At 69.9% G+C, this 13,060-nt stretch overlaps 2 protein-coding genes across 2 annotated transcripts; one reads left to right on the top strand and one right to left on the bottom strand.

The window, feature by feature from the left end:
- Positions 1 to 4,238, top strand: C1QTNF12 (C1q and TNF related 12). The gene is made up of 8 exons (XM_070403083.1): positions 1 to 428; positions 2,213 to 2,329; positions 2,407 to 2,518; positions 2,598 to 2,749; positions 3,122 to 3,230; positions 3,501 to 3,585; positions 3,757 to 3,835; positions 4,018 to 4,238. The coding sequence occupies exons 1-8, from the start codon at positions 261 to 263 to the stop codon at positions 4,114 to 4,116; spliced, it is 921 nt and encodes a 306-aa protein (XP_070259184.1). The 5' UTR covers positions 1 to 260; the 3' UTR covers positions 4,117 to 4,238.
- A 6,723-nt stretch (positions 4,239 to 10,961) lies between these two features.
- Positions 10,962 to 12,984, bottom strand: B3GALT6 (beta-1,3-galactosyltransferase 6). The gene has a single exon (XM_070403082.1). It carries the CDS (start codon positions 12,974 to 12,976, stop codon positions 11,981 to 11,983), a length of 996 nt encoding a protein of 331 aa, XP_070259183.1. The 5' UTR covers positions 12,977 to 12,984; the 3' UTR covers positions 10,962 to 11,980.
- Between the last annotated feature and the right edge of the window lie 76 nt (positions 12,985 to 13,060).

Raw genomic sequence — 13,060 nt, 5'->3', positions numbered from 1 at the left:
GACGCGGGCAGCGAGGGCATTGCGCGCGGGAGGGGAAGCCGCACGGGAGACCTGCGGGACGGGAGCCGTCCGGCCGCCTCGTCCGCGCCATCTGCCTGCCCATCCTGCCACCGCGCCCGGCACATCCGCACAGACATGTACCGGCGGCCAGGCGGCCCCCGCGGCCGCGCCTCCTCTGCGCCGGGGCTCTGAGCCGCCGTGCCGCCCCCATGAGCACGCCCGGGCGCCCCTGCGCGAAGCGCTGAGCTGCTGCCGCCGCCATGCGCTGGGCCTGGGCCGCGGCCATGGGCCTCCTCTGGCCGCAGCTCGCGCTCCTCGGGGCCGTCGGGGCCCGGCGGGAGCAGAAGAGGCCGCGGCAGCCCGGCGCGCGCGCGGAACCCCGCAACGCCACCGTGGCCAACAGCGAGGGGCTGCCCGGCTCCCCCAAGGTACGCGCAGACGGCGCACATGGCTCGGGCGTGCGCACCCCTGCGGCGCCGCTCCCCTGGTGGCTTCGCCTAGCGGGGCGCCGGCCCCTTCCCGTCCGGTGGGGTGGGGCTTCGGGCAGAATCTGCTGCAGATGAGTTAGGGGCCCACCTGGCCCTCCGCTGACCTGGGAGGGGTGTGGGGAGGGGAGCGCCTTCCGAGTGGGGCTGAACCAAAGCCCCTGGAAACCCCAGCACCGCCGCCCCAGCCTCCCGCTGCCTCTGGGTGCAATCCAGGTCGGGGGTGGGGGGCTCCTGGGCTGCCCCAGCTCCTTAGTGGGAACCTGCCCCACCTTTCCCGGTGGAGAGGCGGAGGCTAGCCTGGACCCTGAGCACCTGGGGGCCCTCGCCCGCCCCCACACCCCACACCCCGGCCTCTGGGTGGATGCTCCGGTGCTTAGCGTCCCTCTGGCCCTGGACTGCCCGAGTCTGACCCTCAGACCTGAGCCCGCACCTGCTTCAGCCCCAGCCTCTGTCTTCAGCTGAGGACCTCGGAGGGGCTTCGGAGCTGACCCCTGGGCCGCGGGTTGGGCGGGGAGCGGCGGTTGCCAGGACAGGCCCCCCGCCAGCCCGCTGCCTTTGATCCCGGCCTCCTGCCGCCCAAGGGCGTCTCTGTGGCGGCCAGCCTGGCTGCTCTCAGCCCACGCGCCCCATGGAGCCCGAGGCCCCGTTTTCCAGTTGAGTCCCTGGGCCCGCCGGCTGGGGAAGAGTGGCTGCCGCCCCAGCCAGTGCACGGGGCGGTCTGGGGACAGACAGGTGGACCTCTGTCCCGGGCGGGGCCTCCATGGGGGCCTCCTCGCCAGGTGGCACGGGACCCAGGGGCCCTCCCCACATGAGGACCCCTGCTCTTCCTGGACCCTTTAGGCTCCTGGGTACCACAGCCGCAGCCAGGGTCAGTGGTGGCCAGGGACACAGGCAGAAATCAGGGGACATTTCCGTGTTCTTGGCTTCTCTCTCTTTCCTGGTTGTGGCCCAGGTCGGGGTGGGAGGCATCTCTCTCTACCTGCCCCTCCCAGCCCCCCAGGACAGGGCCCACCTAAGCCTGGGAGGGGCTGCCCCCCCCCCCCCCCCAGGCCAGCGTCTGCTCCGCGGTTGCTCACTTCCTGGGCTTCCTGTCTAGTCCCGAACAGACTTTCTGGGAGACGGAGGCTTTCCCCCCAGCCCACACTCCTCACTGAGCGTGGGCCTCCTTCTCAGACGCAGGCAGGGGTGTCCCGCCTCTCCCACCGGCCTGGGGCTGAGGAGGTGGTCAGAGGGCGGGGGCTCAGGCCGCTCTGCACTGCCCCTCCCAGCCCTTCCTCCGACAGCGAGGAGGCCAGCGAGGAGGCCGGCAGCGGGGCCTGGGTCCGAGCCTGAGGAGCAGAGCCTGTCCCCTCCCCAGCTGAGCCGGGTGCCCTGGGTCTCAGAAAGAGACTGGAAAACGGCCTCCTGTCCTCCGCCCGCCTCGGCCAGGCCCAGCCCGTTGGGACACGAGGCTGCCCTGTGCGCACGGCGTGCCCTCTGTGTGGGAACAGGGCGGACAGAGAGGACAGGTCCAAGGTGTCCGGACGCCATGCCTGGCTTTCAAAAGGCCCCAAGCCCTTCCCTGCCTGAGTCCTGGTCCGGGTCCCCAGGAATGGCCTTCGTTGCTCCCTCGTCCCAAGTACTGCCTGAGGCGGCCTGGGCCTGAGGTCCCCGCTCTGCCCTGGGGCAGCAGGGAGGACCCGCGGGCCGGGTCAGCACACTAGCCCTGCCATTTGGCCCTTCAGCTGCCCGAGGCCTTGGGGCCCGAGTTCTCAGACGCCCACAGGACGTGGCTGAACTTTGTCCGGCGGCCAGATGACGGGGCCTTGAAGAAACGGTGCCGAGGCCGGGACAAGAAGTCGGTGAGCCTGGGGTCTGAGCCTGGGGCGGGGTGGCTGTGGCTCCCGCTGGGATCCTCACAGCCTCCTGCCTCTCCCAGCGAGGCCTCTCCGGCCCCCCCGGCCCCCCCGGCCCCCCGGGACCCCCTGGGCCCGCCGGTGCGGAAGTCACACAGGAGGTTCTGCTGCAGGAGTTCCAGGAGATGCTGAGAGGTGAGGTGCCCAGGGGCTCAGGCGGGCCCCCCAGGCTCCGGGGGTGACCCCAATCTGCTGACCTCCTGTTCACCCACAGAGGCCACCGAGCGTCGGTTCTCGGGGGCTTGGGGCTCGCTGCTGCCCGAGGGGCCGGGCGGGCGGCTGGTGGCCGAGGCCTTCCACTGCCGGCTGAAGGGCCCGGTGCAGGTGGACAAGAAGACGCTGGTGGAGCTGCAGGGCTTCCAGGCCGTGAGTGTGCGGGGGGTCCCCGGGGTCCCCCAAGCCCCGGGTGTCTCTGGGGACCCTCTGGGGGCAGGATGCTGGGGCGGCCCCCACTTCCATGTAGGGGGGGCCTGGGGGAGTGGCCACCATTGGTCAGGACTGGGACCCGTGTGCCCAGGCCACCCTCCTGCACCAGGCGTGTGAGTGGGGCCCAAGGTGGCCAGGCAGGGCTTGTCTCTCCCTGGGTGCCCTCCGTCCCCGGGACCTGAGGCCAGAGGCCCAGGCAGAGGCACGGCTGTGCCCTTGCCCTGCCCACCTGGGTGTGCTCTGGTTGGGGCTGTGGGTGGCAGGCGCCTCCTCCAGGCCCTGCATTCAGATGCTCCCCTGCTGTCCCTGCAGCCCACTGCCCAGGGCGCCTTCCTGCGGGGCTCCGGCCTGAGCCTGGCCTCCGGCCGATTCACAGCCCCGGTCACCGCCATCTTCCAGTTCTCGGCCAGCCTGCACGTGGGTGAGCGGGGCGGGCCAGCGGGTGTGGGCGGGGCTGGTTCTCCCAGGTGGGCCCTGGCATCGCAGAGCTGCCTCCTGCTCCAAACCCGGCTCCCACTGGGGGCTTGGACAGGGCCCCACGCCCCCCCCGCCCCCAACCAGCAGCCATTCCAGGGCAGTGTGCCCCTCCCCCCTTCCTCCCTAGCCCGCCCCCGTCCCCCCCCACCCCCACCCCGCCCAGCCTGCCTCTCCGCTCCGTCCTCCCCGAGGACTGCAGCCGCTGTCTCCACAGACCGCAGGGGCCTGCAGGGCCGGGCCCGGGCCCGGGACACAGTGCGGGTGCTCATCTGCATCGAGAGCCTGTGCCATCGCCACACGTGAGTGGGGGCCACCCTGGATGCCGGGGTCGCAGGAGGCTGGGTGGGTGCCTGAGTGTGGACTGTCCTGCCTGTGGAGAGTGGAGGGGCTCCCCCAATACGGGACTGAGCCCTGGGGTGGGGTCCAGGCCCTCGGGCCCGCTGTGCCCTCACCCTGGGCACCGTGTCCAGGTCGCTGGAGGCCATCTCGGGCCTGGAAGGCAGTGGCAGGATCTTCACGGTGCTGGTTCAGGGGCTGCTCCAGCTGCAGGTGAGGTCGGAGGGTGGGCGGTCAGGAGGGGTCCGTGCCTCTGAGCCTCAGCACGTGGATGGACATGGGCCATGTGGCCACTCAGGACCCTGGGACGCCACAAGCCCGGGTGGGAGCTCCCCACGCTCCCTGTGGGTGGGCAGGCCCTGTGGGTGGTGACGTCCACTGTGGGGTGTCTGCAGGCTGGACAGTACGCCTCCGTCTTCGTGGACAACGGCTCGGGGGCGCCCCTCACCGTCCAGAGTGGCTCCAGCTTCTCCGGCCTCCTCCTGGGCACGTGAGGACACGGCCGGCCCCAGGGGAGCTGCGTGGAGAGGCCCCTCGGGGCCATGGGAGCTGCCGGTGGCCCATCCGCTCTGCCCTCTGTTAAAAGTGTGGTCACACAATAAAGAGTCCCAGCCCACTCTGCCGCCTGTGTCCTTGTGGGGATGGGGGGTGGGGGTGGCGTAGGGGGCGTTGCTTCGGATGGTCTGGCTCAGTGTCCTGCAGTCTGTGGTCCCGCAGCCTCTGCACCTGCTGGGGTCCATCGTACCCGGTGGACAAAGACAGGTGTCCGTCCAGGTCCCCGCTCAGGCCTGCCTGCTGCCTGACACCACCCCTCTGCTCGTCACCCGGGGCTGGCCCAGCCTTGGAGGCAGCCCGCGGGCACCCACAGGGCCCTGGGCGCAGATGGGCCCAGCCTTGGGCACGAGGTGTCCCCGAGCGTGGTGAGCAGGATGGCGGCCGATGCACGTGCTGTGGGTCTGGGAGCAGCGGTGTGTGGGCCACGCACAGGACTGCACCCCGAGTGGACTGCGTGTGGGGGCTGCGTGCGTGCAGGTTGTCTGGCCCAGACCAGTGAGCACAGAGCTTCTTGTCCCCTTCCCCTTGGTGGCGGCCACACCAGGTGGATGCAACCTCCCCCCCACCTCAAAGATGGGGCCAGAACCACCCCAGGTCGGCAGCCACGACCCGGCCTCGGGTCTCGTGGATTTAGGGCCCTGGGATGTCCAGGCCTCTGCAAAGCTGTGGAGATACCATCTCTGGTTGGCACCTGGGCCCCGGGCAGGCAGCTCCACCTGGAGCATGAGGCTGACCCCTGACCCCTCAGGAGACACCCCGGGGGGTGGCAGTGGGGGTGGGGCTCAGCACCACAGCAGCAAGGCTTGGAGACCCTGGTTCCAGGGCAGAGCAGACAGAGAAGGCATCCTGGTCCTGCAGATGGGGGCAGGGCGGGGGGAGGGCCTGGGCTGGGGTTCTGTCCGTCTGCAGCTCAGGGGGCAGGCGTGGGAGGGGGCAGGCGGAGGCTCGGAGGCTGGAGCCGGACGGCCATTACCCAGCCCCTCCCCCAGCCCCTGCTGGCCTGGCTGGGTAATGAGGCAGTAGAGCCCTGGTGCCTGGCGGGCGCTGGTCTGTGCAGCGCCGGGCTTGGCCACTGACCCGTCCCCACCTCTCTCCCTGGTCCCCCCAGGGTGGCGTCAGGGGCTGGGGGAGTCAGGGGGGGTGTCTCTGCTTCATAGCAACCGTAGGCGCCGGCCGGCTGGCCGGAGTAGGGATGTCCTGCAGCCTGCAATGGGGCGTCTGTGGTCCCCGTGAGGAGGGGTGCAGAGGAGGGGCGTGCAGGGGAGGCGGGGGAGTGGGTCCCTGCCCCCACTTCCCATCACAGGGGCTGTGAGCCTGTTTACAGAGGGCCCGCCCTGGGCTGCCAGCTGATGGGGATGCAGTGGGACTGTGGGTAGCACCAGCCAGACCCTCAGCCGTGCCTGGGCCTCTTGGCGTCCTGGCGCCCCGGGGCGCTCTCCTGCGTCCATCAACGCCATCCAGGCCCCCGACCCACCTCGCCCGCCCGGGAGAGGGCAGGTCTCGCCTCCCCATCCAGACCTGCTACGGGGGCTGTGATGACAGAGATGGAGACCCAGACCCGGAGCCCGGCCAGGCCTGCAGAGAGCGGCAGACAGACAAGAGACGAGAGACGAGGAGACGAGAGACGAGGCAGCGAGGCCAGGCCGCCCCAGGAGCTCGCGGCGGGCAGGTGGCCAGGTCGGGGAGCGGCGTCCTGGCGCCCGACTCCACCTGCCTCTGTCTCGCCTCCATCCTCGTCTCTGGCCCCTAATCGCAGGTCATTACCACGTAGTTGGGACGCCCCTGGAATGTGCTGTCTCCAGCCCCCACAGCCAGGGTGCAGGGCCGAGGGGTGGGGGACCAGGCGGGGTTGTTGCTGCTGTAGGGAGGTCCTGGGGTGTGAACTGGGAGGCCCAGGACTTGGGGTTCGGGCCCCAGGTTCAGACCAGCCTTGAAAGACACAGGCTGGTCCCCCAGTGCAGACAAGGGGTGAGCCCCCAAAGGCCCCACCCTGAGCTGCGCCTCATCATCCATTTAAGTCCGTCCCACCGTCTTCCAGGCCCAACCAAACTGCGGTGTTGACAGCTCCCCGGGGCCAGGAGCGGGTCTGGAGCCCCCTAAGGGGCCTGGGCCCGGTGGTCCTGCCCGCAGGCCGAGCAGGGGTCCGACCCGTTGCTGCTGGGGCAGGGGCTTGCTGGGGGCCCCGGGGGTGGGGGGCCTGGGACGGGTTCTTTCCCCGGCCGGGCCTCTGCTTGTGGACTGGGCTGTGGGGCGGCCCGAGCGTCTGGCTGTGGCAGAGCCACGTGGTCGGCAGAGCTAGCCAGCCTCAGGTTGACCCCTGACCGGCGTCTGCTCTCCCCCCAGCGGCGGGAGGAGCCTGGCTGACCTTGTCGACCCCTCCCAGGGCTCCCTTCCCAGATCCTCTGTCTGACCTGCCGCCTGCCAGGGGCTGAGGGGCTGCTGCCAGGGGTTCGGGGAGGCCCTTGGCCAGGTGCTCCCCAAACCCTGGTCTTGGGCTGCAGCCAGGCTGCACCTGATCGGCCCTTCCTCGCCCAGAGGCGGTCCTGGGGTGCTGGGAGCAGGGGGTCTGTACTGGCTCGGAGCCTGCCCCCAGCACCCTCGGCGGCTGTCCGGTTTGAGTGCAGACAGGAATGTGGGCGTCTGGCTCAGGACAGCTGGAACGTCCTCTCGGGCCAGGAGCAGCCGAGGATGGACCGCCAGGCCCCACCCCAGGCTGTGGCAGGAGCGGGGAGGTGGGGGGGGTCGTCCCAACTGGGAGCAAGAGGCTGCCCGGCCCCAGCTCCCATGGTCCCCTTGGGCTGTGGCTGGGAGCAGGGGTGCTGTGGCTCGGGGCCCTCACTCACTGACCGGGCTGGACCAGTGCCCTCTGGGCCCCGAGCTCTGCATGGCCTCCGGGCACTGCCCAGGGTCAACGAGAGGCTGATTTCAGCCCCCCAACCTGAGTGGACCCAGGAGCTATGGTCTCCGAGGCCTGGGGCCTCCCTCAGCCCGGGGCCTCCCTCAGCCCGGGGTCTCCCGCAGCCCGGGGTCTCCCTCAGCCTGGGGTCTCCCTCAGCCTGGGGTCTCCCTCAGCCCCGGGGTCTCCTGCAGCCTGAAGTCTCCCGCAGGCCGGGGTCTCCCTCAGCCCGGGGTCTCCCTCAGCCCCGGGTCTCCCGCAGCCCGGGGTCTCCCTCAGCCCCGGGTCTCCCGCAGCCCGGGGTCTCCCTCAGCCCCGGGGTCTCCCTCAGCCCCGGGGTCTCCCTCAGCCCGGGGTCTCCCGCAGCCCGGGGTCTCCCTCAGCCCCGGGTCTCCCTCAGCCCCGGGGTCTCCCTCAGCCCTGGGGTCTCCCGCAGCCCGGGGTCTCCCTCAGCCCCGGGTCTCCCGCAGCCCGGGGTCTCCCTCAGCCCCGGGTCTCCCGCAGCCCGGGGTCTCCCTCAGCCCCGGGGTCTCCCGCAGCCCGGGGTCTCCCGCAGCCTGGGGTCTCCGAGGCCCGACCCCTGGAGCTGGGCTGAGGATGAGGAGCTGGTCCTGCCCACGGTCGCCCGCATGTCTGACGGCGCACAGGCGGCGGGCGAGGACGGGGGGGAGGCCTAGGGACAAAGGGCTTTTGTTGGGGAGTTTGGGGCGCAGCCCCGCTCTCAGGCGGTGACTCACGGGCTCCTCTGGTGCGATAACATCAGTTTCGCAACAGCCAGCGTGTCACACGCGCACCTGGGGCGCGACGAGGGCAGCGGGACCCCCGCCTGCGCCCGGGGCCCCTCCAGGCGGCTCTGCCAGAACCGGGTGTAGGAGGGGGTGGCAGTGAGAACGGCGGGAACAAGAACAGGCATCAGAGGGCGAAGCAGTGTCTCCAGGGGCAGTTCCCGGGCCTCCACCCCCTGCCCGCAGCCAAGGCCTGGCCCCAGCACGTGCTCCACGCCTTCCGTCCCTCCTCTGGGTCCCCCAGCTCCGGCCACCTGCCCCTCACTTGCTCCCCGTCAGGACCAGGTGGGCAGCTGTGGCAGGGGGTGCGGGGCCCTGGGGGAGAGGGGCCTGGGCTGCCGAGCGCCTCCACCACGGGAAGGAGGGGCCAGGGCTTGGGTCTCCTGTTCCTCGGGTCCCAGGGTGGTCAGGCCCTGGGTCAGCGGAGGTGGAGCTGGACCCGGGCCTCCCTGGGCTCCTGTTTCCCGCTGGGCCACGAGGCTCGGCCACTGCCTGTGGTGTTTGCTCTGGAGAAGGGAGCTGACCAATGTCCAGGCTCCCAGGCCACCCGCTGCGGCCCAGCTGCTCCCCAGCCTCAGCTCACCTGGTGCCATGGCCACTGAGCCCCCTGGTGGACCCTGCGGGCTGGGAGCAGGGCCCTGGGACCCTGTGCAGGACAAGTACAGGGACCTGGGGCCGGAGCCATAGGGGCACCACCTATTACGTGGGTACAGTGTGTGTGTGTGGGGGGGGCGTGATCTGCGGAGAGGCTAGGCCACCAGCTGCCCTTGCTGGCCCCCTCCCCTCTCTGCCAGCCCCCCAGGGTTCCAGCTACAGAGCCCCATCCCAGGCGGGGTGGCTCTCACCTCCAGGCTCACGTGGAGACCCCTCTGCAGAGACCCGTGACGCTCCCCACGGCCGGGGGCCCCACATTCACTGATGGCCCCACGCACCCCCCCCCCGTGTCCAGAAGCCTTCTCGCGCCCCCCCCCCCCCCCCCTAGCTGCTGCCAAGGCTGGGTCTCTGGAGTCGCCTGGGCAGACCCGCCCCTCCCCCGCCTCCTTCTCTGCAGGACCCTGCTAGCCGGGTGGGGCCCGCCGGCCCTGGGTGCCTGCTGGTGCCGGGACCAGGGCTGCCCCGCTGCCCAGACTTCGGCCCAGGTCTGGGGGCCCTGCCGCTGCCTCACAGCCGCTGCTGAGTCACCTCTCCCCATGTGGGTCGAAGGGACACCAGGGAGTGGGGCTGCGAGGCTCCCGCCACGGCCATGGGCCTCGGAACTGCCCATCTTGGCCCGAGGCAGAGCGGGAGCGCCCACAGGCTTGGGGTGCCTGCCCAGTGCACGCTGCGCGTCTCAAGGCCTGAGGCTGGGGGAGCCAGCCGGGCCCACACAGGTGGCTTGGGGTCAGGGAGGGCTGGGAGTGAGGAGGGAGCTGGAGGGGGGACAGTGGAGAAAGGGTGGGGTTGTGATGAGCACTTCCTGTGGGAGCAGAGCTAAGGGTGTGAGCCCACCCTGGCCCCAAAGAAAGGGGGTGTGGCCACAGGGGCCAGGTGATGGGCAAAGCGACCTATTCCAGCTCCCAGGGCTGGGGGAGCCCCCATGCAGGGGCTGGGAGGTGACCCCAAGGAGTGGAGCTCCTCAGGGTCTCAGACAAGGAGACCCACTGGGTTTGACTTTGCTCCGAGGCCAGGCCTGGGGAATGGACAGAGGGGCGGCCATGGTGCCAGGACAGGGAGGCCTCTCCCCTGCTCCCTGGACTCACAGGGGGGAGATGTCAGTGAACCCAGGTGATGGGGGAAGCACCACCCGAGCCCCTCCCTGGCCCCCGGAACCAGGTGCCGGCACGAGCGAGCACATGGACGGACTTGGAACTCCGTTTTCCCTGGGGTCCCCCGTCCCCCAACGCGCCTGAACCTGAGTCCCCCTGGGGTCCCTGCTGGAGGCCTGTCTGCCGCGTGCTTCCTGGACGGCAAGTCATCACACTGTGGACAGAGTGCCCGGCGGCTGGGGCCGAGAGGAGCACTGGCCAACCCTCGGACCCTTCAGATCCCGGGCAGTGACCCAGCCAGCGGGGAGCGAGGGCCCGACCTACAGACGTAGGAATGTAGGGGCTGGGCAGTGGCCACAACAGGGCCCCATCCTCCCAGCCCAGAGGCTGGACAGGTCTGTGCTGAGCCCGGGGAAGAGAAGGTTGGGCCCGGCCAGGGGCTGCGGGGTCTGAGCCCCAGCAAGTCCCCACACAGCACCGGGGTTGGGAGGAACTAGGGCTCTACCTGAGCGAAGAGCCACGACTGCAGGGCCACGGGCCACGGGCCACGGACATCGCCCTCTGCAGTCCCAGGGGCCGGAAGAGGACACCCGGGCTCAGCAGGGCCGTGCTCCTGGCCTCTGGGGAGGACCCTCCTGGCCGCTCCCAGTCTCTGGGGGTGGCAGCCAGGGCCCCATCACAGCTGCGTCCCTCCGCCTCCACCCGTCGTCACACGCTGTCTCCCGTTTTATTAGAATTGGGGATGTGATACCTGTTTTAAAGTTAAACGCTTAACTTTGAGGTAACTGTAGACTCCCACGCAGCTGTGAGAAACGGTGAAGGAGACGGGCGCCCCTGGCCCAGGCCCCCCGAGGGTGGAGTGTGCAAACCCGAAGGACAATGTCACCCAGGCCGATATTCGGAGGTACCCCCCCCAACACCGCTCCCCTCCCGGGCCCTGGCAGCACCCATCTGTCCCCATCTCAGGACTTTGTTGGTGCAAGAACCTCGCAGAAATGGGGGCGGGCGGCCCGTGACCTCTTCTTGCGGTGAATTCCTGGAGGAGTCTTCCCAGCCACTGCGGGGAAGCGGGAAGCCTGGAGTTCCCAGGATGGTGGGGTGTGCGAGGCGATCGCCCGGGGCACACCATCGCCTTCTCCAAGAGCACTCGCCGGCCAGACCGCCTGTTTCCTTAAGACAGGATTCGGGAAACCTCATCAGCATTCCAGGGGCTCGGATTCCCGGAACCGGGCGCAACAACAGGCCGAGGGCGAGAAGCCTTGCCCCCCGCGCGGCCGGCCACACGGAGGCCTTAAAAGGAGTCTTTTCAGAAAGAGACAATAGGACTGACGGATGTGTAAACGGAAAAGAGGAATGGGCAGTTTTAAAATTCTTCCGTGTTTAAACACACATGCAGCCACGGGTCTACAGCTCCATCTGTCAAAACAGACTAATCCACGAATTCCAAGTTCTGATAGAAACATCTTCTCAAATAACTTAAAAAAAAAAACACCGAGACCACACACTCCCGGCTGAAACTCCCATCTACACAAACGCACAATATTTATAAACACGTCACAGGCAGGCGCTGAGCAGCGTTTACCACACACTCACTGTCGGGAGACACAGACCAGAGCTAATGAACATAAAACGAAGTTCGATCTGGGACTTGCACACGAGTGACACCAACGGACGGAAGACACAAGGGAGGGGACCCACCGCAGTTCTCCAACTGCCACTGGGTTGCAACACATCTGGCCAGGGCCTGCGGTGGGTCAGTTCACAGCAGTCACGGCTCTCGGGGCAGTGACTTCCAAGGTGGACGGTGCAGACGGGGGACGCAGGACAGGATGTCGTCCACCCAGAACACGCAGGGCTGTGCCTGCAAGTGCGGGTCAGCTCCAGCCTTTGGCTCCTCGCCCCTGACTTGGGTGGGACAGGACAGCAGGAGGCCAGGGCAAGGGGGGAGGGATGATGGTCTGCAAGCCCCTGCAGACCCGGGAGGTTCTTCCCGACTCACACCCAAAGCTGGGCATCTTCCCAGTCCAGGCAAATGCTGGCCGGACCCCAGGGGCAGGACGGTTCTACCTGGACACAACGCGTCCCCCTGGCCAGCCCCAGAACAAGAGGCTCTTGAGCAAGACGGTAGGTACAGCCACTGAGGTGTGCGCCCCTGGGTGCAGACTGGACCTGGGGTCTCGGAGCTGTCCGTGCTGCACGGCATCTGCTGGGAAGCCCCACCAGTGACCACACAAACGAGGTCCCCTCGAGTGGTGGACTCATCCCAGAGAGCCAGCCGGACCTGTCAGCTCCCCTGGTGCAAGACCTGCGGGGGCTCCCGCGGGACTCCGGCCGAGGTGGCGTTGGTCCCGGCCACCCCTCCACGCCAGCAGCGGCCTCAGGGGATGCCCTCCTTCCTCTGGCAGCACTGAGAGGGCGGCGCGGACCAGTCGTAGACGTAGGAGAGGCGCAGCTGCACCTCCTGCTTGCACAGGCGGCCCTCGCGCGCCAGCGTCTGCTGCTTCTCCAGCATGTCCTCCAGGCTCTGCTTGTGCGTCACCAGGTACTGGTTGCTGCAGCCGCGGGACTTGTACTCGGTGTCGAAGCGCGGGTCGTGCTCGCGCTGCACGTCCACGGGCGCCAGCCAGGCGCCCATGGACACGTCCTCGCTGTGCCAGGCGCGCAGGTAGTCGCGGCTGAGGCGCAGGTAGCGCACCAGGTCGGCGGAGAGCACGTAGCCGCCGCCCAGGGCGTAGGGCAGGTAGTAGTCGCAGAGCTGCCAGGCCGCCTCGCGCCAGCGGCCCCCCGGCTTGACGCGCCCGCGGCCCGAGAAGAAGCCCCAGTAGAGGCGGCGGCGGCGCGCGGGGTCGCGGGAGCGCAGCTCGGCCAGCATCGCGTCCAGCCGCACGAACGAGTCGTCGTCGGCCTTGAGCACGAACTCGAAGGCCACGTGCTCGTCCAGCCAGGACAGCATGGCCAGCACCTTGGCGGTGAGGTTCTCGTAGGCGTCGCGCAGCGCGGGCAGCAGCAGCAGGTCCCCGTGCCGCGCCTGCTCGCGCTCCAGGGCGCGCCGCTCCTCGGCGCCCAGGCCGGCCGTGCCCACCGCGAAGCGCGCCCACACGTCGCCGGGGCCGCCGCGCCGCGCCGCCGCCAGCCACGTGCCACGGACCACGCTGCGCCGCTCGGCCGCCCGCGGCGCGGAGGCCACGAGCACGGCCAGGAAGGCGGCGTCGCGCGCGGGGCCGGCGGGCGGGGGCCCGGGACCGTGGCCGGGCGGCGGGCGGGGGCCCTCGGCCGAGCAGCGCGCCAGGTAGAGCAGCGCGACGCCGCACAGCGCCAGGCCGCCCAGGCCCAGCGCCGTCCGGTGCCGCCACGCGCGCCGGGGCAGCTTCATGGCGCGCCGGGCCGCCTGCGAGCGCACGGAGGCCCCGCGGTCCACGGCGGCGAGGCTGCGGGCCCGGCGGCCGCCCGTCACGTG

Source organism: Myotis yumanensis, unplaced genomic scaffold (assembly GCF_028538775.1).
Source record: "Myotis yumanensis isolate MYYU_CA2020_CCGP unplaced genomic scaffold, mMyoYum1.0.hap1 SCAF_2, whole genome shotgun sequence".
In the NCBI taxonomy this organism is placed as follows: Eukaryota; Metazoa; Chordata; class Mammalia; order Chiroptera; family Vespertilionidae; genus Myotis; species Myotis yumanensis.
Note: the sequence above shows the minus strand (reverse complement) of the source record. Positions and strands in the feature narration are given on the sequence as shown.

What these genes read in the sequence shown, in the direction of transcription:
- C1QTNF12 (XM_070403083.1), top strand. Translation starts at nt 261, where the DNA reads ATGCGCTGGGCCTGGGCCGCGGCCATGGGCCTCCTCTGGCCGCAGCTC. An exon ending in GAGGCCGGGACAAGAAGTCG is followed by an intron (nt 2,330 to 2,406) that starts GTGAGCCTGGGG and finishes TGCCTCTCCCAG; the next exon opens with CGAGGCCTCTCCGGCCCCCC. An exon ending in AGCCTGTGCCATCGCCACAC is followed by an intron (nt 3,586 to 3,756) that starts GTGAGTGGGGGC and finishes CACCGTGTCCAG; the next exon opens with GTCGCTGGAGGCCATCTCGG.
- B3GALT6 (XM_070403082.1), bottom strand. Translation starts at nt 12,976, where the DNA reads ATGAAGCTGCCCCGGCGCGCGTGGCGGCACCGGACGGCGCTGGGCCTG.